This window comes from Gracilinanus agilis, chromosome 1 (genome assembly GCF_016433145.1).
Source record: "Gracilinanus agilis isolate LMUSP501 chromosome 1, AgileGrace, whole genome shotgun sequence".
Lineage (NCBI taxonomy): Eukaryota > Metazoa > Chordata > Mammalia > Didelphimorphia > Didelphidae > Gracilinanus > Gracilinanus agilis.
Window position 1 is genome coordinate 382,768,269 of NC_058130.1, and position 25,221 is coordinate 382,793,489.

At 37.4% G+C, this 25,221-nt stretch overlaps 2 protein-coding genes across 4 annotated transcripts in view; one reads left to right on the plus strand and one right to left on the minus strand.

Moving 5' to 3' along the window:
• Window positions 1–8,835, plus strand: part of NADK2 (NAD kinase 2, mitochondrial) — a 57,414-nt gene extending 48,579 nt beyond the window's left edge. For all 3 annotated transcript variants that reach the window (XM_044657776.1, XM_044657777.1, XM_044657778.1), the window contains 4 exons: window positions 2,366–2,421; window positions 2,503–2,556; window positions 6,511–6,634; window positions 7,522–8,835. In XM_044657776.1, the coding sequence (XP_044513711.1) occupies window positions 2,366–2,421; window positions 2,503–2,556; window positions 6,511–6,634; window positions 7,522–7,660 (373 nt within the window). In that variant the 3' untranslated portion in view covers window positions 7,661–8,835. The remainder of the gene's footprint in view (window positions 1–2,365; window positions 2,422–2,502; window positions 2,557–6,510; window positions 6,635–7,521) is intronic.
• Window positions 8,836–15,846: 7,011 nt separating this feature from the next.
• Window positions 15,847–25,221, minus strand: part of SKP2 (S-phase kinase associated protein 2) — a 31,296-nt gene continuing 21,921 nt past the window's right edge. Inside the window, exons 5-10 of the mRNA XM_044657779.1 lie at window positions 25,062–25,196; window positions 23,738–23,836; window positions 21,316–21,446; window positions 19,575–19,626; window positions 19,335–19,442; window positions 15,847–16,066 (exon numbers count right to left, since the gene is read on the minus strand). Coding sequence (XP_044513714.1) covers window positions 15,847–16,066; window positions 19,335–19,442; window positions 19,575–19,626; window positions 21,316–21,446; window positions 23,738–23,836; window positions 25,062–25,196 — 745 coding nt within the window. The remainder of the gene's footprint in view (window positions 16,067–19,334; window positions 19,443–19,574; window positions 19,627–21,315; window positions 21,447–23,737; window positions 23,837–25,061; window positions 25,197–25,221) is intronic.

Below are 25,221 nucleotides of genomic sequence, written 5' to 3' on the forward strand. Positions count from 1 at the left end.
CTTTTAGCACAATAGTATTCCATCACCCGCATATACCACAGTTTGTTCAGCCATTCCCCAATTGAAGGACATTCTCTCCTTTTCCAATTTGTTGCCACCACAAAAAGCGCAGCTATGAATATTTTCGTACAAGTCTGTTTATCTATGATCTCTTTGGGAGAATCTGACCACTTTTAAGGTAATTGTAGTCAGAATTCCTTTGGGGTTTGAGTTGAATAAGTTTGGATTATACAACCACTGAGGTCTCATCCAGCTGTGAAATTCTTTGATTCTGCTAAGTTGGACTAGCTTTGCAGCTTTCTAACGATTTATTTATTTATTTATTTTGAACCCTTAACTTCTGTGTATTGGCTCATAGGTGGAAGAGTGGTAAGGGTGGGCAATGGGGGTCAAGTGACTTGCCCAGGGTCACACAGCTGGAAGTGTCTGAGGCTGGATTTGAACCTAGGACCTCCTGTCTCTAGGCCTGACTCTCAATCCACTGAGCTACCCAGCTGCCCCTTTCTAATGAATTAAAACCCAGAAGTTGCTAAATAAAACCTATCAAAAGAAATGCTTCAGGTACTCCTGGAGTGTGGCCCATTCTGGGATTCTTGGAACCACTCAAAAATCTGCCACATACTTTAATCACGTCTGCATTATTATTTAAAGTTCTCAATTATCCCAGCTCTCTGACAATTTTTACAAGGTTTTGATAGAAGAGCTACAACATGAGAATCTTATAGTCTGCTTTTTAAAAATTGTTTAAGGAGTAGTCTCATGAAATCTTTGCACCTCTTCATAGAATAATATATTTAAATGCAAGAAATAAATGATTTAGGATTACAGAGGAAACCAATTGTCTTGAAATATAAAATCACATTTTTTTAAAAGTTCATAGGTTCCTGATCTTAAGAATAGATTTAAGGTTTATTATTATTAGGCGATGCTAAATGGCTAGAGTACTCTTAAGCAATGCAGATATATACTATAGTGCAATATAATAGAATTTCTTTATTTGAATTTAGATGATGAGTTTTATATTGGGTTAAATATGATTTCATAAAATATAGCCATGTGTTAAATAATTTTTTATTCATTATAAAATGTTCTATTATACCTTGTATAGGTTTTTTTTTCTATTTAGCTTTGACGGGGTCATTTAAAAGTTTGTCCTTTTTCCTTGTATCATAGTTGTTCAAAGAAAAATATTGTTTAGCCTTTAGTTGTTGGACTTCTATTGATACCAATACATTATTTTAATTCCTCAAATTTGGTTTGTGAGCACAATCTCAGGAAAGATTCTGGATTCTGAGTCTGTTATTAAGATGTTGATGATAAAGTACAGTTTATATTTGAGGAAAATTTCCCTTAAAATTCATTATTGTTTTTGTTTAGCATAGTCTTATATTGGGTTAATCACCAGATTTATGAACTACTTACCATTTCAGTCTGGATTATATATACATAGTATGTCTCCTGAAATAAGTGAGTGAACTAACAAGTGAAACACAAGGGGACCAAATAATCAGGACCACATCCACAAACCCACAAGTGATAGGACTCACAAGATACACTGGAAACCTACACAAGGGATGTGGGAAATGGATAATGATAGAGTACACATACAAGGTGGTAACTGACAGTTGACAGTTACTGCTCTACCACCTAAGCCAGGGAAAATCAGGGTTTGAAAGGTATTTTACTATGGGCTCTTTCTTGGGGTTCAGGAAGACACAGGAAGTATATAAAATAGTTTAATAGTGTGATTAAAGGGTAGGTGATAAGAGGCAAGGTCACATTAAATGTGAATAGCTAAGGATAAACTCAAGGGACTGGAAGGTGGGAAACAAACTACATTGACATTAACACAGGCTGTCAGAACAAGCCTGGCAGGTCAGAAGGGGAATGGATGTCTCACTACTGGGTCCTCTTCAGCTCCAACGATGATCTCAGCTTTCCAGGAACTCAGGTACCACGGCAAATAAATCATCAGGGAGATGAACTAGTCTGGAACGTCCACCATCCAGAACTAGATTCACTGCTCAACCTGATCTCCCTCACAAGTCAGATGGTTTCTTGTAGAAGACTATCCACTTTCCTAGGCTCTTCACTTCGGACAGTTAAGCCTAGCACCTAACTGCCATCAGCCACACAGAGTCTCTCAGGAAAAACTTCCCTTCTCTTCTCACTATTCCATACTTGGAACTTTCAGCAATTGCCTGATGGCTCTGGCTACAAACTGATTTTAAAATCCTAATTTCCTCATAACATCCCTCTTGTTATTGCTTATTGTTAGAGTATAAATTAGGTATATAAAACTTTAAATGTGTTAAAACACTAATGAACTTAAAGTAACAAAAAAATTGTATGATTTTATTTCTAGGTCATATAATATAAACAGGGTTGCAACACAAGCTGTAGAAGATGTTTTAAAAATTGGTAAGTACCATTATGGCTACTTTATGCTAGTTGTATTTTTAAAAAGAATTTTATTAAATTCCAGTCCTTTTCTTCTAACAGCTAAACGCCAAGCAAACTTGGATCTTCCACTGAAAAAGGAATTAGTTGAGAAAGGTTAGTGAAGAATAATGGCAACCGTTAATTTCATTAGTTTGGCTCGATGTTAATTCTAAATAATACTTTATTTAGTAGTCAAGAATGCCAATACTTTAACATGTTACTTGAGTGAAGTCATGGATTCATCAATGTTTGTGCTCTTCACTAATGAACATTTCCGTTTTCCCTTCCCTTCCCTTCTCCCTTTCATCTTTGCCATAGTCTGGTTCTTTAGAAGTCCGCGGTGAAAGATTTACTCAGTAATTTAATACTCAAGCCCTCAAAGAGGGCTTTCTCTTTTTCTTGTAGTACAACTCAGATTATCAGTTTTATGTTTCTGTTTTCCTATCTTTGAACAGCTCAACTCCTTTTTCATTTATGTACAGCTTCACAAATAGTTTTTACACTTCTTAAGCATAACTTGCTATAGTCTACATACACTTGTCATGTTTTCCATTGATTTTTGGCTTATTTGTAACTTTAAATCTTCTAAGATCATGATATGTTACATCATTTATAACCCTGCACTGAGTTAACCTTTTATGTATATGCATATTTTAAAAATTCTTATCTTATGTCTTAGGATTGATACTTATCAGTTCCAAGACAGAAGAGTGATAAGAGCTAGGCAATAGGGGTTAAGTGACTTGCCCAGGGTCACGCAGCTAGAAAGTGTTTGAGATCAAATTTGAACCCAGGACCTCCTATCTCTAGGCTTGGCATTCTATCTACTGAACCACCTAATTGCCTCTATTAACCTTATGTTATTGACATATGCTTAAAGTGAAGCAGTGGGAAACATGAATATTAAAACTTAGTTTTGAAAAATTATTTATTCATTTGTCATTCCTGCTATACCTTCCCTTCCCTATTGTGCACATTAAAAACAATACAAAAAATAAAGCCTTCAGTACATTAGCTGCATAGTTCAGAAGAATAAATTCATATATTGCCTGTGTCTGAAAATATGTGCATCACAATTCTTCAGGAAATGTCATGTTTGCTTTACTCTTTTGGACTTGTGACTTATTGCATTGATTGGGATCCTACAATCTTTCAAAGTTGTTTTATATAGTAGTACTCAAACTTTTTATTTCATAAATTATTGGGTTTCTCTGGTGGCTGTTTCAGCCTACTGTCATGTCATGTCACAGTTTTTAACCACCAACTTGGATATCAAGTCCTAGTCCTATCCAAGAAGAAGATGACCCCCAAGCCTGTAAGAGGTAACTATATCAAATAGCCATTGCTGCTGATCATCTGGAATTCCATGAAAATTTGGGATGTCACTGAATGTCTTGAAGAATTTAAGCTCCCGGGAAGGGCATTTGAAAAGGCCAAAAATATTTTGGACAAAGAGGGTGTCTCCTAATTCTACATCCACATCCTGGTTGATATGGAGGACTGCCTCAGTGAGATATTGGAGGACAGGTAGGAAAAGATGATGAACAAAGAAAGTAATTGGGGATGGGGTGAGACATGAAACCAGGTGGTTTAATGGTTAGAATACCAGTCCTGGAGACAGGAGTTCCTGATTTCAAATGTGGCCTCAGACACTTCCTGGGTGACCTTGGGAAAATCATTTAACTCCTATTGCCTAGCCCTTACCACTCTTCTGTCTTGGAACCAATACTTCATATTGATTCTAAGATAGAAGGTAAGGGGTTAAAAAATGCAAAGGCTCTGAAGATCATAAATGTAATCAGAATTACAAAATTCAGATCACCAACTATAAGCAGAACCTTGAAAAGTCTGCAGAGGAGGATGCTGAAAAAAATATTTTTTCAGAAAATTCTTTCTCTTCAGAGGAGGATGAAGATGGTTTTAGTGCTACAAGTTTCCTGAAGAAGTCTGATGTACCATCCAGGGAAAGTCACAAGCTCTTTAGGGAAATGGAGGATAAAGATGAGGGTTCTAAGGATTTGACTGATAGACGGGTCTTCAGATTCCACTTCCTTAGATTCTAACTCAGGAGAATGATGAGAAATATACCTTGTTGGCTTCCAGATTCCTTAGAAAAGAGCACCACCTGCAAAAAGGATGAAGAAAAGAAGTGAGAGGATGATTAAAAAGCATAGCTCTATACCTGAACACCAAGGTTAAGAATAATGACTTCAGGGATTGAAGTTCAAATTGGGGTATCACTTGTCAAGCCTAAAGATTTGCCGGAGGAATACATATTACCCATGTAATTGTAGTCAGGAAGCTGGATGAGATCCTGCAAATTGAGCTGCTGCCCCTACTGGTTCAGATCTGAGCAAAAAGAAGTGATTATTGAGATCAATACAACTCCAAATCCAACCTGGTTGTATACATGAAGCCAGAGATGTGGCACAAATACTTATTAGGCTACATCAGTGGATTGATGGACATTTTGTTTGCATATTTCCAGCATCTTTGTTGGAGAGAACATCCTGGAAGAGGAGGAGGACCTATCTAATTTTGAGCAAGTAGTCATAATTGTATCCTAACTGGTGGAAAGGATAGATGAAGAGCTTACCAAAAACATGCAGAATGCAAATCCTCATTCCGAAGAATATATGGTGCATCATTGAGCCTCCTGTGCAGATCCTTTATTTCCATGTCATGGTGCAGTTGGCCATATGTGCCTTCCACCAGAGCCTAACAAAAGATATCTGGACATCTCAGTATTGTGGTTGTGCTAAGTTGCTAATGGGGCAGGCTCTACTGCTGAGGAGCCTGCAGGAACTAAGAGCAGGAAAAAAGTGGAGTGTTGTTGCCAGGTATCCTTCCAATTGCATGCCAACCTGGAGCTACTTGAATGTGTTTTTTTGGTGTTTGCCATGCTCTTCATATAAAGGAGCCCATGAAAGTGATACCTGGAGGCACATGACCAACAAATAGCTCCACCCAACTGTGGTGGGTGAGCAGTGGCCCTTGCTTGGTCCATCTGAGTCAGCGGGGGAACATGTAGTGGCAATTTCCAAAGCTATTAAGATGGATGAATGGAAGACTTGCCACAGCTTTCTTATTAACTAGACAAATGGAAAAGGCTGCAATTTGTTTCCTGAAGCCAACAGTCTATATGGTGATAGTTTAGAAAGGAATGACAGGAAGAGTCATTATATAGTTTTTCACCTACAACAGTGTCTTTGGCTCTCATGGCTCAGTGTGGAGATGCTGTCTGATTTGTTTCAGATGGATATGCCCCCCCACTCACTCCATCATCAGCAAAATGATCATCAGTGAGAGACTTTTGGATTCTCTGGACCAGGCAGCACCAAACAGTGATGCTGCATTCCACAGAGCCCACAACCCAGGAGAACTTGGTCCTGCAGCTAGCAGAAAAGCTTGGTTGCTTGATGGAAAACAACAAGCATGTCTTCAGCCATAAGCAGGGTACTTAATGGAGGTTATTTTTAGAGACCAAAAAGATGGCAACTGAGAAAATGAGGGAAAGTAGATATTTTTGGGGTGGTGGGGGTGCTGCTACCAGCAAGCAGTCACAGATTTCCTATTGATCTCCTTAGGAGATATAGCCCTTGAAAAGTAACATTTATCCAGGGTAATTAAAAGTCTATGTCTCCTGGAGAAAAAATTTACTGAAGATCTCCCTAGAGCATTTGTTTATGTGGGTTATATCAATATTTACCATATTAGAAAGTACTATTTTTATATAAAAATAAATTTTGACCTCATGAGCTGCCTCACAGGATGCCTAGATTACATTTTGAGAGCCACTGCTTTATATTTTTGTTATCATTGTATACATTTTTCTCACCTTTCTCTGTATTAGTTCATAGAGGCCTTCTTAAGTTTTCTCTGACACTGTTCATTTCATCATTTCTTATGGTACAATGAAATGTCATTATAATCATATAGTACAATTTTTTTATTCCCCCATATGAGACCATCCTCCTATCCAATTTTTAGTTATTAAAAAAAGAGCTACCATATTTTTGTGCATATCATTGAAATTTTGTATACTTACTTTTATTTCTCTATTTTCAGTTACAAATGAGTATAATGAATCTTTATTGTATAGTCCAGAAGAGCCAAAGATGCTTTTCAGCATTCGAGAACCTATTACAAATAGAATATTCTCAAGTAGTCGTCAGCGTTGTTTCTCATCAAAGTAAGTTTTATAAAGTTTCACTGGTTAATGCTTTTATCCCTTTTAAGGACTACTGTGAATGGCTTTTCATTAAATTCACTCACCTGTAGTTAATACAGTAAAAAAACAACCTGTTGAACAAATGTGTAATGAGACTGGTTTAAAAGAGATTATCTTCAAAACTAGTAGAAGTCTCAGAAACTTTCCAATTTATGTATTATTTTGGAGTCGTGAATCTTCCACTTTGGGTGGGTTTTGCTTTATTTTTTAATCCAGCATGGTAATGGAAGGTAAGAACAGATCAATGTATTGAGAAAAATTCAAAAAGAAACTAATATCTTCTCACTCGTTATATTAAAGAAATTTGATTCTACTTAAGGTATGTTAAAATAGTTGGATTCAGCGCTTTCAACTTTTCTCTCAGTGAAAAAGACTACTAAGATAATTCGACATTTATTATAAATTTATTTTAGAGTTCACAATGAGAAACTAATGGCTTATGAACCTATGGTTTCTGCTTTAGCTTTCTTAGATTAGAAGGAGGAAGCCATATTTATTGTTGAAAGAACATCCAGGGGGCAGCTGGGTAGCTCAGTAGATTGAGAGCCAGGCCTAGAGATGGGAGGTCCTAGGTTCAAATCTGGCCTCAGACACTTCCCAGCTGTGTGACCCTGGGCAAGTCACTTAACTCCCATTACCTAGCCCTTACCACTCTTCTGCTTTGGAACCAATACACAGTATTGATTCCAAGATGGAAGGTAAGGTTTTTTTTGGGGTGGTGGTGGTGGGGAATCCAACTACTTGACAAAAAGATGACTAAACTGTTAAAATGCTAGTTTTTCATTTACTTATTGCTTTGTGGAAAATGATTCTTAATGGTGACAATAATTTGTTTCTTTAATTTGCAGGGTTTGTGTTCGTTCTCGTTGTTGGGATGCCTGTATGGTTGTAGATGGAGGAACTTCTTTTGAGTTTAATGATGGAGCAATAGCTTCAATAATGATCAATAGAGATGATGAACTTCGAACTGTGCTGCTAGAGCAGTGATCATCACCCCAGGAAAAATACTTTAATTGCAGAAACAGACTGCATTGTCATAACACTGCATTAAAAAAAATTGTTAAAGGCTGTTCCTTTAACAGTTTGGGTACAAAGCCAGCCCTGAAAGTTTGGAGGTTTTGAGAGAAGCTTTGTGGTTGAGAAAAAGTATTTATTGCCTAAGAAAACTGATAAACTACATGGAGATCTTAGAATTGGTGCCAGCTGTATAACCTACAGATATTTTTTAAAGTGGTAATGCCTTTACATTTAAAGAGGTAGGTTCAAATAAAAGATGAAATATAGAGGATATGATTTAACTATAATAGGGTCCCTTCACCCCTTTCCCCATTCTCCACTCCCTCTAATAGTATCCAGGGATTGTTCAAACCAAATGCATTTATCACTCATGAATATTTCTTTTTTATAGAAAAGCAACTTGAATGTTAAGATTTATTGTTCTGATGATGATTATAGATAATTTTTATAAACCCTGACATTAACCTATTTGAAATAGGTAAATGTTTTTATATATATTTTTCAGAATTTTATAATTTCAGAACATGATGATAATATGCCTTATTTTTCCATCTTCAATGATTTAAGGCCAATGTGAAATTTATACCTTTTTCCTTTTCTGCCCTATATTTCCTCCAATCTTTTAAAAACTTTACAAGAACTTTTTCATTTATATTTTGATTCAGGTTGTGCTGTTCACTTGTGGTTGAAATGCATTTATCTGGAGAAAATCATGCTGCTATTTATTACACTTTCTAACTGCTCAAGAATTATCTTGATAATGAATCAAAGCCTTTTAAATATGTTAACATTGGAGTAGGTAATCTATAAGGTTCCTTCCAGTTCTAAAATTCCATGATGATGATGTGATAATAAAATGGAATTATATCTACATAATCTGAATTTACTTTAACTGTAAGAAGAAAAACATTTACTGTTTGAATGTACTCTTGGGTATAGTATCTGAAAGAAAGTCAACATGAAAATCAGTGAAACATTTGTATTCTCTTTTGAATGCTTTGGTTGGTTTTATTATTTTCTTGAGTTTTCATCTAATTTATTGTGCATAGCAGCATTGATGAGTGCATGTTATGACTTCACTTCCCTTTTCCTCACATTATGAATTAGATGAAAATTTGTGAATAAACATGGTTTTCAGTTCATTACCAAGTTGTCTTGTAATTTTCTCCCAGTACTTACTTACTACTGCTCAAACACTGTATTCACATGAAAGTTTCAATGAAAATATTTTTTGGTAGAGACTAGAAGTAAAATAGTGAATGACATGAAAAATTAAAAATGTAAGTGAACTAAAATATTTTGCTTTGCTGTATACTGAATTTTTGTTTATTTTAACTCACCAAGTAAAGAAATTACTTTAAATCATTAGAGGGAGCCCAAGGTTTTTTCTATGAAACAGAATCAGAATAATGTGAGAGCATGCCTGTATTAGATGGACAATGTCCATTTAATTTAGCTGTTGTTTTCCATCTAAGAAAAACATTATTTTAGAGCTAGACCAGATTGATTTTTTAAGACTTAGTTTCTGTTCCATTTAATTATTTTTAATAAAAGAGTAACATAATATTTTGTACTGTAAAGCTTTCCTTGACAATTTAGTCTCTTTTATGAATTTAAGATGGCTTCTTGGAGAAAATGTCAACTCCCACTCACTAAATCAAGGAAATATGAGCTGCTGAAAAATAGCAAAAAAATATGCTCTAATTGGTGAGATTATAGTCAACATTTTTTGTGGGGCATCAGGGAATATCTTCTTAGGAATATTGTTCTCATCCTCTGGTGATTTTTGTTCAGAGTACTACATGTTAATATTGGGTTCCTTTTACTGATTTTGCAATAATTAACCAATAACTAAAAGAACAAAAAAAGCAAGACATTTATATATGTATATGGACACATATATATGGAATCTAGACTTCTATAAAGTAGGAGGACTTTTTTAAGGAAGGTAAGGCAAAACAGCTTTTAAAAATCTTTACAAACTAGCTAAACGATCATATGAACATTTCTTACTGACACTAATAAGAGGGCATCAGGGAGAAAAATGAATATTTTCCTTAAAGCTATCTTGGAAATTTTATTATGGTCTAGCAAATGCTTAGTTCTAATTCCATACCTGAAAAATGAAACTTAGAAAATAAATCTTTTGACATATTTCTTTTATATATTGATATTTAGAAAAGTAATGATACCATTAGAATGTAAGCTCCTTAAGGGCAGGAAATTATGTCTTCTTTTAATTCAAAACAGGGAATCATCACATATTGACACACATTTGCTAGTGCAGAAACTGTCAATCTGGGCAATATGGTTTTGATGAATTGAAACTTGACATCCTTTGCTTTTATGGAAAAAAAAGAAAAAAACAAAAAAAACTGGTGTGTTGGTGTGTATTAAATACAAAATGATATAGTATTTGGTTAAGTATTTTCATAATTTTTACATTTCAAATAGATTTCCCATCACGTTTTTAACATTTGACAGCTGCATTTGGATAAAAATAACAAGCATTTTCATTCTTGTTGTTGGCCTTGTTTATTTCATAAAATCTTTGACCCAACCCAGAGCATTTTGTTTGAAAAATAAATTCTTTGTTTAAATGATTTTGATTTTCCTGACACTTAAGCAATCCAACTTTTAAAATATGTATTAAACCCATCAGCACAAAGATTATCTACCTTATCCCATTCTTTATTCATCTAGGATGGTGTGTGACCAAGGAATGAAAATTGTCATGAGAAACATACACTAAAAGTTAATAATATTGGATCTATACCCTTTTTTCATGATAATGCTTTTGAGAATTGGCCATTTCCACTTGACTTTTATTGACCACTTGTGATAGTTGATTTACAAAAAATAAAAGCAGTCCTTGATGTGCCTAAAGTATAACTTTCATGTGGGACTTGGGGAAGATTGTTTTCTTGCTTTTTAGTCAGAGCTCACTGTAGGAATTTAGAATTAGGGCCACAAATTACATATACAAGTGAATAGTATAAGGTAGTAAGTGCTGTAGGCATTCCAAGTTGGGAGAGATCATTTCCAGCTGGAGTGATCAGGAAATCAACCGGGCATTTATTAATTTCCTGCTATGTGAGACCAACTGAGGAGATATACATACTATATGAAAATTCTCAGCTCATGGAGCTGACATTCTAACAAGGGAAGGAAGAATGAATGAATGGGGAAAGCATATAAACAATATGTCCTCTAAAGCACTGCTAATTCCTGAGGGTAAGGAGAGAACAGTGGTCGTCATCGTTCAAGGAGCTCACATTCTAATCGGGTGTAGACCACAAGAGATTTCAGCTGCAAGTGTCAGATGGAAAATTCCTACTGTCATAGGTGTGCTAAAGAGATGGCAACATATCATCAATGTTGTTTCAACTGATAAAGATCATTTTGTTTCTGATTTGATCCATGTAATAATGCCAAAGACTTCAGTGTCAACATTATTTTTGGAGTCTTCCCTAGTTATTTATATGTTAATATACATATAAATGTACACAGATTATAGAGATGTTAAATATGAGGGCAATTTGGGAGGAAGAACAGAAGGTGGTGCTTGAGGTGCCTTAAAGGAAAAGAAGAGTTCTATGAGATGGAAGTGAAGAGTACATTCTAGGTATGAGGAACAGCCAGTACAAAAAAAGCGGGTCAGGGGCTGGGATATTGTCTGTGAGGCATGGCAAGTGACCCAGGGTGGCCAATTGTACTGGAAAGGAAGGGACCACTTTATGTGAAGGGCTTGAAAAGTTAAAAGGAATTTTTATTTTACCTGAGAATAAAGAGTCACTGAAATGTTTCGAATAAGGCAGTGACATAGTTACTTTGGGCACCTTTGTGGAGGATAGATTGGGGTGAAGAGAAATTTAAGAAATTGTCGTAATTTAGGTGAGAAATTTGGGAGTCCTGAAGAACATGGCTGTATGTGACTAAAGGAGATATTTCAGAGCTAGAGAAATAACCATGAGGTTAAGAATTTGGTAAACTAGAAGAATGGTGGTGCTTTTGGCAGAAAGAGTAATGGAAGATTAGTGGGTTTTTGGGAAAAGATAAATGAGTTCCAGTATGGATTTGAGATGTCTCTTGAGACATCAAATAGGCAATTGGGACTAAATAGGCATCTAGGGACAAATAGGCAAATAGGACAAAATCTTGGAGAAGGGACTTGGATTGGTTATATATATTTGAATAATACTAGAATAAACCCATATAGCTGAAGAAGTCACCAAGAGGATCCAGGAGTTGGGAAATATTCATAGGAGGCATAAGAGATGAGTGAACACAGGAGCCCTAGAAACAGTTAAGAGGAGAATCACAAGAACCTAGAAAAGAGCAAATATCTAGGAGAGTGGGAAACTGTTGAATGCAGCAGATACATTAGGGATGAGGATTGGGATAAGAATCATTAGGAAAGGCCAAAAGGATTTAAACTGACTTTTGAAGTTAGACATACACAAGATGACTTTTCTCAGAGAATGGGCTGTCTTTTGCAGATAGTGGGTTGCCCCCTCTCTGGAAGTTTTAAAGTAGATAAGACTGAGACCGTATCAACATCAGAAAGGAATAGGTTGGTCCCTGCTTCGGACTGGAGTAGAAGGTTTGCTGAAGGGGTATTTGAGACATGTAGGTGGGAGCCAAATCATATCTTGAATGCCTGAAAGAGGTGTTTGTAAGTCTTTTGGGAAATAGTGCAACCAACAAAGATTTCTGAAGACATAACATACCTTATGAAAGCTCTATTTTAAGCTGTCTGGGAGTCAGGGAGAGGAATGGGACTGAGAGGCAGTGAGTACAGTTGGGGTCATGACAATATCCAAGTATTTCTTTGGGGAACAACCTCAGTTTAATATAAGAGGCCAAATAAAGGCATAAGAATTAAGCTCAACTTGAAACTTGTCTAATACAGACTTGGTAGTACAGTGGAGACTCCTCGATGGCAAACGTTTAAGTTGTTTTTACATTCTTTGGATTTGGTGCAATAATCACTTGTGCCTAGCAAGTTCTTACCAAATTATTGGATTGAATTTAATTGAAAAAGACTGCAGGAGAGAGAGAATGATACTTGGTTTTGGGTAGCCAAGGCCACTTTTGTATGGTCCACTACCACTACGCATGTATTCAAGAAGTATTTCAGAAAGAATAGACTCAAAACGTTTAGAGTAGAACCTTTGGTAGGAAATGTGAAAGAATTTTAACAAGAAAGGACTGAAATTAGAGGCTCTTGTGGGGTCTTCAGAGTCTAGGGGGGGAGCCCAAGGGAGAGAAAGCAGAGGTATCGAGCCCAGATGTTCTTATTGTAGGGACCATGAAGTAAAAAAACAACATCAGTATAATTTGTTTCCTTTGTATTTTGTTCTAGATACTTAAACATTTTACAGACACTTGGGCCTCTGACACAAAAAAGGTTAAGAACTCTTAAATTTCATGTTATGCTTTGCCCTTCACTTTAGCTTGAGTTTTTAAAAAACCCTTTCCTCCTGTCTTAATATACATAGACTACATATACATAATATACATAGACTTAATATACATAGTCTACAATATACATAGAGTATGTTGGTTCCAAGACAGAAGAGGGGTAAGGGTTAGGCAGTGGGGGTTAAATGACTTGCCCAGGGTCGCACATCCAGGAAGGATACCCCTTCTTTAGGCCTGGCTCTCAAACCACCAAGCCACCTAGCTCCTCTTAGCCCCACGGTTTTAATGGACTCCTTTAGCACTCTGGTGACCTATGTACTCCTCAGAATGTTTTTAAATGTGTAAAATATAAAGGTTTTAAAAATAAACTGATCATATGGAAATAAAGATATTAGCCCATTCCCACCAGTTTCCAATCCACGAGGCAGCTAAGATGGCACAAGGGATAGAGCTCTAGGTTCTAAGTCAGGAAGATGAGTTCAAATGCAGCCCCAGGAACTTCCTAGCTGTGTGACCCTGGGAAAGTCATAAACTATCTGCCTCAGTTTCCCCAATTATAAAAGTGATAATAATACATTTACCTCACAAACAGGGTTGTTGTGAGGATCAGATATTTGTAAAATGCTCAGCAAAGTGCCTGGCATATAGCACTGCTTCATAAATTGTTCCATTCTTCCTTATAGGCTCAAGGAAGATCATTTTCCGCTAATGTTTGGTCTAGTTCCTAAATATCTGAGGGAAGGAACTACAGTCCAGTGTACCAGAGCTGTCCTCCAAATTAAATCTGTTGATTCAAAAGTGGGAATTCTAGATAGACTCTTGTGTAGTTAATAGCCAAAGTCTTTGACAAGATGGTTAAGATGGAGTATAACTATAAGTTCACTATGTTAATCTATTAGTATCATTTAAAAAGTGAAAATATATTATTCTTTCATTATTTTCACTCACATGCTGTTCTTGTTACTGTAGACCACTTGTTGCTTTTAAAAATACATAAAGGATGACTCATTTGTGTAAAATGTTTTTTATTTTTATTTTTTAAAAAAGTCAAAAATAGACATTGTGAAAATAGAGGTCACTAAAAATGTTGGCAAGATAGCTTATATTTGGACTTGAGTGTCAAAGGATGTGTGCCTAGAGGTCCAAGTCCAACCAGACTTACCCTAGAGTCTCTCTTACAGTTATTTTGTAAACAACATTTCAAGCAGAGATACAGTTAAATCTCTGTGTAACACATTGGTCCCAGATTGATTTCTTAAAAGTCAGTCATGGAAACAAAATGAAATTAGTCTTCTTTGATCAATGGGAAGAAATTCAAATGATTTTTGTTAGCCAAGTTTTTAAAGGTATAAATAAATTGTTGGGTTTTTTTCCCTGGGTGCTCCTCAGTTATAAAAAAATCAAAGCTGCTCCTTATTCAGGTACAATCAATGCTTTTTAAATTGAGGTTCCTGCTTCCCAACTGCCTTGAGTAAGATATTGCTCTTCTTTCCCAAGACTGCAGGAGTTTCATGGTGCTCCCAGGTAACTAAAACTGTAACCTGCAGGAGACTTAGACCCCAGACTTCTTTCAAATGGGGCATTCCAAACAACAGGTCAGGAGATAGAAAAAATTTTCTTCTTGCTATTCAGTACTTGATTCTAGGGGGAAATCAAAACAGCCCCTTCTAGACCTTAGTGACAAGGACAAACCAGGAATGAGGCCAAAATTCTACCTGGCACCTAAAAAAATTGTTTTCTTGGAAAACCATCAGAAGCAAAAGTACCTTCAGTAAAAAGGAGTGAATAAGACAAGGCTATTCCAAAATTAAGATACTTGGTCATGATGTGAATTTTATAAAAACAAAAACCATAATCACATCCCCATAGCTCGTTTCAGAATCTTGGAAAAATTACCTTTGGAGTCACTGTAAGGAAATCTTGAATAACTGTTCCAAGGAAACTTCAGGCTCATCTGACAATCAGCTGTCATTGGTTGACTTGATGTTTCCTAAGGCTCCCAAGCATTTTTGGTATGAATTCTTCACCAAGATGAAATGTACTTTGCTCTTTTCCCCAGCCCTTGGGCTAAACACGACACTTTCCCCCCAGGCTCTTAAAATGCTTTTGTGAAGTTTTCCATTCCCATGATCTTTATTACCTTAAGGTTTGGTGATCAGCACTCAAATATAGGAGTTGGGATTTTTTTTTCCTTCCAAGCAAAGGCAGCAAATAACTCATACTCTACTTGTGCTCAGTTCAAAAAAAAAAAAAAAATGACTTGGGGTTTATCCCTTCTGTTCTATGTAAGGCAAGCCTGAAATAAAATGGAAAAAATATGTACATGTCTGCAATGGTTTCTAGAAAATGATTCACTTAGTGAGCTCTGGTTGCATTCTGAAGATTAAAAAAAAACAGAACATCTAAGAGAGGTGGTTTGAAGTGCCTACCTCGAATCACCTTACTATTATTAAGCACATGCTTATTTTCTCTTAAACTCATAAATACTTGAAGTGTCACAGTTCTTCAGGCAGGCTTTCGAAGGGCATTGACAAAAGTTGTGTACCCAGTGCAAAACACTGATTCCTAAATTGTTATGAGTTAGTGACACGAAACGGTGACCTTCAAGCCAAAATAGTTCTAAGGCAAAAGGTGTAATTCAACCCAAGAAGAACAGTCAGGGGCCTCTAGCAACAAGGCCTCCGAGTCTGCTCCGTCGTTCCGTGAAGAAAAGTCGCTCTATAACGAGGACATTAATGGCTATTGGGACCAGGCATCATCAGGCGGCATCGGATGCCCCAGATCTCGGGGTTCTTTTTGTTGCCTGGTTCTTTTGTTGGCCTGGCAATGGTGGTGAAGTGAGAACAGTTGATTTTCAGATGTGGAAGCGCTTCCTTTAGCACAGGCAGGGAATTTTCTGTTACAATTCCAAAAACCTGTAGTGTCTTCAGGGAGGGGATATCGCCAAGTTCACTGGAAAAGAAAATGTATGCAACTTTTGGACCAGCTCATCTGCAAGATAGTTTCCTCACTTGATAATAGAATACATTCCTACAGGAATGTCCTACTGCTAGGGGAGCAGGCTACTGAGTACAAGCTTGCCAACCCAAGAAATTAAACAAACAAACAAACAAAAGAAACAAAAGGAAGACACAATAATACAGAAGCATGGGCAAACCTTGTGCCATCCCTCTAACAGGACAGTCCCCATGTGACTATGTGTCTCTTCTGCTTTGTTGGACAGTTCCACACCCCAGGGATCCACTGAAAAATGTTTGGAAGACATGAAATGATTATCTGGCACATGCTTCTCTGCTGGGATGTCTATGTGTTTGTTTACCTCTGGCCCCACCTCCATCTCCATTAGAAAGTAAGTTATTTTAAAAAAACAAACAAACCTACCTTCTGTTTCAGAATTAATTTTAGGTATTGGTCCCAAGGCAGAAGAGCGGTAAGAGCGGTTAAGAGCTAGGCAATTTTGTGATAGGCAACTTGCCTGGGGTCACACAGCTAGGAAGTGACTGAGGCCAAATTTGAACCCAGGACCTCTCCTCCCTAGGCCCGGTTCTCAATTCAGAGCCACCTAGCCTGCCTCTAGAATTAAGTCTATGGAAAGAAGGGGCTGTGTTGTATTCTACTGCATCGCACCTTGTACTGTGATTAAGTGTTTGCTGAATTGCAAAGCAAGGTCACAAAGACAAAAAAAGTATCTTTGTTTTCCTATCATTGGTAAATGACAACCTTTCTGAAATTTTGCAGATTAGTGGTCAATTTATTTTAAAATGTTATATTGGGGTGGGGTTGGGGGGGAAGCAGCTAGGTGGCCTAGAGATGGGACATCCTAGGTTCAAATCTGGCCTCAGAAACTTCCTTGCTGTGTGTCCTTGGGCAAGTCACTTCACCCCCATTGCCTAGCCCTTTCTGCTTTTCTACCTTGAAACCAATAGGCAATATTGATTCTAAGACAGGAGGTAAGGGTTTTAAAAAAAGTTACACGAGTCTCAGCTTAAAGCACTTCAAGTGTCCATCGGGAGTCCTTCTTGGCAACAGCAGAACAATCACTAGTTTAGAAAAGGGGAAATCTGATGTTGTACATGTAATTAGAATCTACTTTCCTGGACTCCAATTCCCAGCATCCCACTTTCCTTCTCACATTTATGTATGTGCTGATGTAGGGAGGATATAAGTTTTGTGTAGCCCCGCCTCTCTCTCTTCCTGTAACCATGGCTGCTAAAGTAGGCTTTTTGGAGAGGCAGAACTTACTCACGTGGGTTTACTTTTTGTTAATTAGGTTTGAACGTCTATTTCTTTTAGTTTATTTTCTATTTCAAGTGATTATTAATAAGCTTTATAAAATGCAATACTTGGAGTTATTGATATTAATTTAAATCTTACATGTAAAATTATTCAGAATCTGGGCATGTTCAGTTCCCCTCACCCATCTCTGTTGGGGAGTAGGAGAAAAGGGGCAATGCTTACTATTTGATAGCAAAAATACAGGGATTTTTTTTGCACAGGTGGGAACTGGGAAACTACTCTAGCTTTACTGTCATGGGCAGCTAGGTGGTTCAGTGGATGAGAGAGCCAGTCATGGAACAGAGAAGTCTTGGGTTTATATTTTGCCTCAGACACTTACTAGTTGTGTCAGTCATCCTAGGCAAGTCACTTAACCCTAAATGCCTAGCGCTTGTCACTCTTGCCTTAGAATGGATACACAGAATTTATTCTAAGATGGAAAGTAAGAATTACAAAAACTAACAAATAAAATTGCATGACTCATACCAAGTATGCCTTGTGTCTCAAGTGTGTGAGAGAACTTTGTGAACTGGGTTTCCACTTTGAAAAAGAAGTGGAAGAAGAAGAAAATCCAATTCAGTCAAACTGACAAAATAGCCTAACCTGAAACCGAACTTGTACCACACTTAAAACACTACATTGCAGTTAGGAACAGAGAGTGAACAAAAGGGGTTTTTGGTATTACCAGCAATCAATGCCACGTTAGAGAAAGCATTCCCCACTCCCCCTTCCTTTCCCTAACTCATTCTTTCTCTACAGGGCAATCAACCCACCTCTTAACTCCATTTAGGTGAAACAAGGAAGGGCAAACAATGAACTTGATGTCAATGAAATCCTGCTTCATAGAAAAGGGTGACTGCCAAATGTCAACAGTATTTCTGGAAAACACGGGCCTTCTCAACTTGGATTAGTATGCCTAGGAATTCATTACCTCTACTAGCTATTTGTTTAAGCTTGAAACAAAGGGACAGGCACTGTACAAAGTCTCAGAAAAGAAAACATTTGTTTTGGAATTTCAACAAACCACCCCACTACTGAAGAGTAACCAACACAACTAAAAAAGCCAAGAGAGTACGTTCCTTTTTGGTTTTTGACGTTCACACAATTAAAAAAAAAAGAAACTCAAGTTATTGCAGGAAATATTGTCTATAGGTCACTAGCCTAACCAGCATTGTTCCATTTCCAGGCTCTCTCCTTTCAAACTACTAGATAAACCTTAATCAGATGAATTAACCTAATAAAGTGGAGATCTGATCTTATTACTGTGCTCAAAAAATTTCCACACCTCTACCATTTACTCCAAAATTCCAAGCTTCTTTGATAGCATTCAAAGCCTTCTGTCTTGTGGCCCCAGATCTACCTTCTGACTCCAGTGTTCCATCTTATATTCTTTCTAGTTTTCCTATGAGCTAGGTATCCTGCCACACAGAATTGGGGGTTGGCCCAAAAACCATTGAGGAAAAGCTATTTTATACCTTAGCCCAGTGATGGGCAAACTATGCCCTGCAGGCCAGATGCAGCCTCCTGAAATGTTCTATCCTGCCTTTTGACATTATTCCTAAGCTGAGGAATACGAGTAGAATATAATACAATGAAAGTTTGAAAGAGTTGCCTTAGAAACAGACTGACAGATGAGCATTTCCTTTCCTTTGGCCCCCTCTTTAAAAAGTTTGCCCATCACTGCCGTAGCCCATTTAACTTGTTGATAATGTACTTCTGGTTTTTCTGGAGAAATTTTCAAAGTTCAAATCTCTATTTGGTCCTAAACTTCACCTGACTTTGGTCTGTCAGCTCTGGGTCACATGTTCAGATTTTATACCTATTATTTATGACAATAGCTCATAACATTAATTATTAAAATTATTTTAATTTAAAATGCAAAATAAATAAAAATAATGATTTATTAACCAAATGATGAAAAAAAGCTTTCTAAGTAAGCACTTACAGTAAGGCTGCTGGTATCATTTCATAGCACCGGCTGAGTGCTAGGTGTTGGAGGTAGATGAGCTGGTGTAATTCCTGGAAACAGTCAGTCTTCAGCAGGACACTGTCACTAAAAAATGGAGAGACAGCGTCCAAAAGAATCCTCTCCATCACCAAAGAAAACCTTCTGATAGCCACCCTTCTCCTTTATCCCAAGGTAACTATATCTTTCTCTAAGTCCATCCCTTTCACAAATTCATACCTTAAGTCTAAGTGGACCAGATTGGGGCACCTTCTCACTAACGTCGCCACATCTAAGGAGGAAAATATATATAGACAATTTTATGTGAAAATAGTTAAAGACAAATCCACAACACCTGCCTTTGGATTCAAAGGGAAATTTCTCAGAAAACAACAAACAAACAAATAATAAAAACAAAAACTACGGAATGTTCGGAGCAAGTTTTATTCAAAATGTGTCAAAAAAAAGGGTCATGCCTTCTGTTTTGAGATAAGGCAGCCTAGTCCTGTTTTGTAGCCCCCATAAAATTATTCTCTTTTAGAGAGTATTAAGAACAGTGGAACACTGTTTAAACATTGTATGCTACCCAAACTCCGTTGGTGCCTGTTTAGCAACCATTCTGCAAGAAGTATAAAATGGAAAGTTATTGCTTAGAAATCAGCTAATTCAGGTGTCAGATTAGCAGGCAGCATTGGCCTACAAACTCCATAATGCTCTTGAACCAGATTAAAATGCAACTGGAAAACGTTTAACAAAATAAATAAAAAATATTATACAATGAAATAATGCTAACTTTTGGTTTTCTAAATGCTGCTTCTCTTTGAATTTGATACTGCTAATCTAATTTAGTCTCCCCTTCTGAAAAAGGAGAAGAGAAATAACTTGCCAAAGTTAACTAGCTGATAAAAGGCAAAGCCAGTCATTAGAACCCTAGAGTTCCATGTGTCCTTAGCCTCTTAACAATGAAACAGGAGCCTAGAAAATTCAATGTACCTTTTTATTTAATTACCTTTCTTTTGGGCAAAATAAACATCTTGTCCAACATGAAATTTGGAGCATCACACTGTTAACCCAAACCTGTACCTCAGCTTTTCTTGGGTGATCAATACCACCCCCACCCCCTCCAACTCAGACCATATTGGCCTGTCTGGGGCTCACTCTCTCCTCTTCATGGCTGTCAGGACATCTGGGAGCACTATCACCAGCTACTCCTGCTTAAATGCACTATGTCCGTGCACGTTCCAGGTCAACATTTAAGACGTGGTTGGGAGAACCATATTGCCAAGGGTTTCTGAAACAATCCAGGGGGTTACTAACATGATTTTTAAATATTTTACCCAAAATCATTTTTGGGGTCAGCTAATTTCCAAAAAGTTCTTTCCTAAAGAAGTAGTGAATGTATGGGTGACCCTGGGCAAGTCACTTGACCCCCATTGCCCACCCTTACTACTCTTCCACCTAGGAGCCAATACACAGAAGTTAAGGGTTATTAAAAAAAAAATGAAAAAAAAAAAAAGAAGTAGTGAATGTGAGGGCTTGATAAAGGGCATTTTGTCTCCCTCTTTTTATAAGGTGATTATGTGCTATGGGGACACTGATGGGAAAAAGGTGGAACAGATGGGATGGGAGTAATAAAAGAGTAGGATAACTTTGGGAAAGGGGGAAAAAAACCAAGAAATGACTTTTTCCTCTAAGCAGAAGAAACAAATTTTCATATATACTGGCGAGGCATATGAAAATAAATTGCAATAGTCTCGGGATATGACTGGAGTTAATTCTGATTTGTGTTATAGGAAAAGATGACCTAAATCTGTGGTGAGGTATGGGGACCTCAGGGGAAGATCTTCCTCAGTTGCACTTGGCAATTTCACTTTGCTCCCTTATTCATGTTGTAATAATAAATGAGAGCCACTAACCATCCTTTTGTCCCATCCCCCTTGCACAAATCCCATCCTTAAAATGTGGGCCCCTTTCCAGTTACCTGATCTCTGTAGATTCTGCCGGTAGCCACTGAGATTCAGTTGTGTCACATTTTCTGTAACAAAGTTGACAGCAACTTGTATGTGTTCTGCCGTGAAATCTGAGCACCAGGAAAGGTTCAGCTCATCTAATCTGTGTTAAAAAAAAATTCTTTACATATTTCTTTTAATTGTATCTTGGTAAAGATGTGATCCATTATTGAATATTGTTTGCAAAAGTCTTATCTATTCCCTATTAATATACAGGTTAGTGGTGTTTTTTGATTGATATATAGATTACTCTCATAACAATCTTGTATAAATAGAGGAGTAAATTCAGTTGATCACAGTTAAAAAAAAAATCATTTGGGTCTGAGATAGTGACTGAGAACAGGTTCTACAGGAAAGTACTTTTTTGAATGGCGAGCCAGCTCCCAAATCAGGCCAAGTCACCTGACTCTAACTGACCAGAAGGGAGAGGCCAGTATTGCTCAAGGCTGTACTTGAAATACTGGGAGGAAAACAAACAAAACTAAACTAAACTAAACTTAAGTCCAGGAAACTCTCATATATAGAAATTAGTTGCTTTTACATAGTGGGAGAAGATTTTATTATCCCTGTTCTCCACATCTAGTGCTTGAAAAGTGATAGAGAATTTTTGCCAAATTCTTCCTTCCTTCTCCAATTCAGAAATGGGATTGAACAGGAAATAGGTAATTTGAGTAGGAAGTAATATTTTCTCATAACCATTCTGCTGAGGAAAAAGTCCTATTAATGGCAAATTAGTAAAAAAAGTTTAAAAAAAAGTACACTCTGCAATGGCTGTAATAATCTAAATGAATGTGACATGGACAGGAAACCAAACTAATTCATTTTAAGACCAGTCAGCCCCCTGGAAGGAATAGGATGATTAGGAATGCCCCCTTCCCTTCAGCAAATAGGGTAGGAACTGCAGATGCACATGGCTATACTCATTGTTAGATGGATGAAGTCACCTTTTCAGTTTTATGAACTGATTTGTGTGTGTGTGTGTGTGTGTGTGTGTGTGTGTGTGTGTGTGTGTGTGTAGTCACAAAGGAGGGTTCAGTTATGGAGTGGGAGAACAGAATGAGAAAGGAATGGGATATAAAAAGAGGAGGCATCAATAAAACTTTTTTTAATACATAAAAAAGTAAGCCCTGACTTAAGGGAAATGACACAGCACTTATGTTAAGTCCCCTTTTCAAATCTAGACAAGCATGATTGTAATATAAATGGATAAGATCACTGTGCAGAAATCTCTACCATACCTCGGGGGTGAGGAACTTGATGGTACTTTGGATCTGTGAAATCTGTAAAATTTTTTGGCCCTCCCTCTCTTTTTACTAGAAAAAAAGTCTGAAAAACAATTTTATGGGGGTATTTACAGTATCTTATTGTAAAATTTGAATTAAATATTTAGTCAGAGGCCAAAAGTAGGTCAATGTTAAGATATCCCTACATTTCTAGCCTTTGTGTATCATCTGCTGGCTTTCACATTCTTTCTCCAAACTGTAAAAAGAAATTGTGTATATTTATGGTATTAAAAGATAAAATATGTTGGTATATGCCATCATACAATAATATACATATATGTTATGTATTGCCGAGTTTCTAAACTTTTTCTGTGTTTTCTGTAGCTTCCACAAAGCTCCCTTCAAAATTTCATTTAATTTCTTATACCGAACTGTGATATACTGAAACCAAGGTGGGGAAAGTTGTAATGTGGAAGGGATTATGTAAAGAAATGGCAATGAGGCAAAGTTACTTTAAAAAATATGAATGTTATGAATCATGTTGGGAAAAAAAATGTTTAGAAACAAATCTACTCTGGCCTCAGTTTCCCATTCTGGGAAAATGAAGCCTGCAAAGGCAGGCTATTTGGTATCACTAGGAAACAAAGGTTTTTCTGGCACTGCTTTTTAACCCAGCACCTGAGATCTAGGATGTTCTTCATGTGATGAATTACCTCATTCCCAAATAATCTATTCTGAATAGGCTTAGCCAATTGTATTTTCTGTCCTGAAGTCCCAGAAAAGACTCACTAAGAGACACATTAGAAATACACCATACCTATGATTATGTAAGCTAGAGCCTCCCTCCTTCATTTCTATCCCCTTTCCTTTGTAACATCTACCAAAATGCCACTGATATCTGGCAAATATTGGAAAAAGAGACTTAAATGAAGGTTTACTTTTGATACTATTTTTTTTTGGTGGCACTTCCCATGGCAAGGGAAATAATTTCAGAGGAAAATTGTGGAAAAAGACTTAAATGTGAAATGCTGAATTCTACGTTTCAAATCCATAGTTTTTTCAACCACATAGGCTTAAAACACCTGAATAAGTTTTCTTTCTTTAAAAAAAAAAAAAAAAAAAAAAAAGGATGTGACCATTTTAAGTTTAGCCCGATAAAAGGAATTCTTACCGAGTACAGCTGCTCAGCAATTCCCCCAGTGCAGAAGCGGAGAATCCTGAACACCCAGAGAGGTTTAATCGCACTAAGTCTGAATTCTGGGCCAGATTTCTGAAAGAAAAGAGAGAAATACACAAATAGGCACATTCCGCATTTACTAGGTGTCTGTAGCCATTTGTCTGCTCTGTTTGTGTATGTGTATACATGCACTTATATATATGTATGTTATGGTTAAGAAGGCCAGTAAAGAAGTTAAAAAAATTTTAAGATGTTATAGTCATAGAAAAGAAAAATGATCTAGTGGGTAAATAAAATCTACTGCATTAAAAAAAAAAGTTATAAGGTAACTTAAGTGTAAGGTAATATGATGCAGATCCTATGCTTAAAGGATGAAGAAACTCAAAGAGAGGGGATTAGTTGGGTAAGATTTCATGAAAAAAGCCAGCGTTAATCTGGGCTCCAAAAGCAGTGAAGAATACAGATTAATGGGGAAAAGGAAGGGAGAGAGAGAGAGAGAGAGAGAGCATTAAAGGAGGAAAAAGGTCTAAAAAGGCAGAGCAGAAACATATTGGGATGTCTTAGGATCAGAAGGCAGAGAAGCTCATGGATCCAAAAAAATCAACAGTCAGAAACCCACACAAAATCTAGGTAGAAAGGGGAAGGTAGGTGAGTCAGGCCCAGAGATGGGAGGTCTTGGGTTTAAATCTGGTCTCGAGACACTTCCTAGCTGTGTGACCCTGGGCAGGTCACTTAACTCACATTGCCTAGTCCAGTGGTTCCCAAACTTTTTTGGTCTACTGCCCCCTTTCCAGAAAAAAATATTACTTAGCCCCCTGGAAATTATTATTTTTTAAAATTTTAATAGCAATTAATAGGAAAGATAAATGCACCTGTGGCCATCACCACCCCCCTGGATCGCTGCAGCACCCACCAGGGGGTGGTGGCACCCACTTTGGGAATCACTGGTCTAGCCCCAATACCTAGTATTGATTCTAAGACAGAAGGTAAGGGTTTCAGAAAAAAACAGTAGGGTACAAGGCTGGTCTAACATGGAATAAATTCTGTTTTTTAAAGCTTTTATTTGTTGGAGGTAGCAACATAGGGCTACATGAAAAGGGCCCAAGGGCAGGTGAGAAGTCCCATGGACCGGGGGAAAGAGTATCAGCAGTGGCGGAGGTGCTTGGCTCTGGAAGCAATCCGTTTTCATTCACAACTGCCCAAGAAGAGAGGGGCTAAAAAAAGGCCGCTGAAGGCCTGATTCTCCGCCCTGGGGTGACCCCTTTGCCATATCCCGTAGCAGACGCGTCCCTCAGTCAGAGGCATGACTGTGACCCACCGGATGATGGCATCTGAAAGCACCAGCCCTTCCAGGCTCAGGTTCTGCAGTTTGCAGCAGCGAGACAGGATGTCCTGTAGGGAAGCCTCGTCTATTATGCAGTTAGACAGGTCCATGTGCTGCACCCGAAGCGGTCTGTGGGCAAACAAGGGGAGCCTTT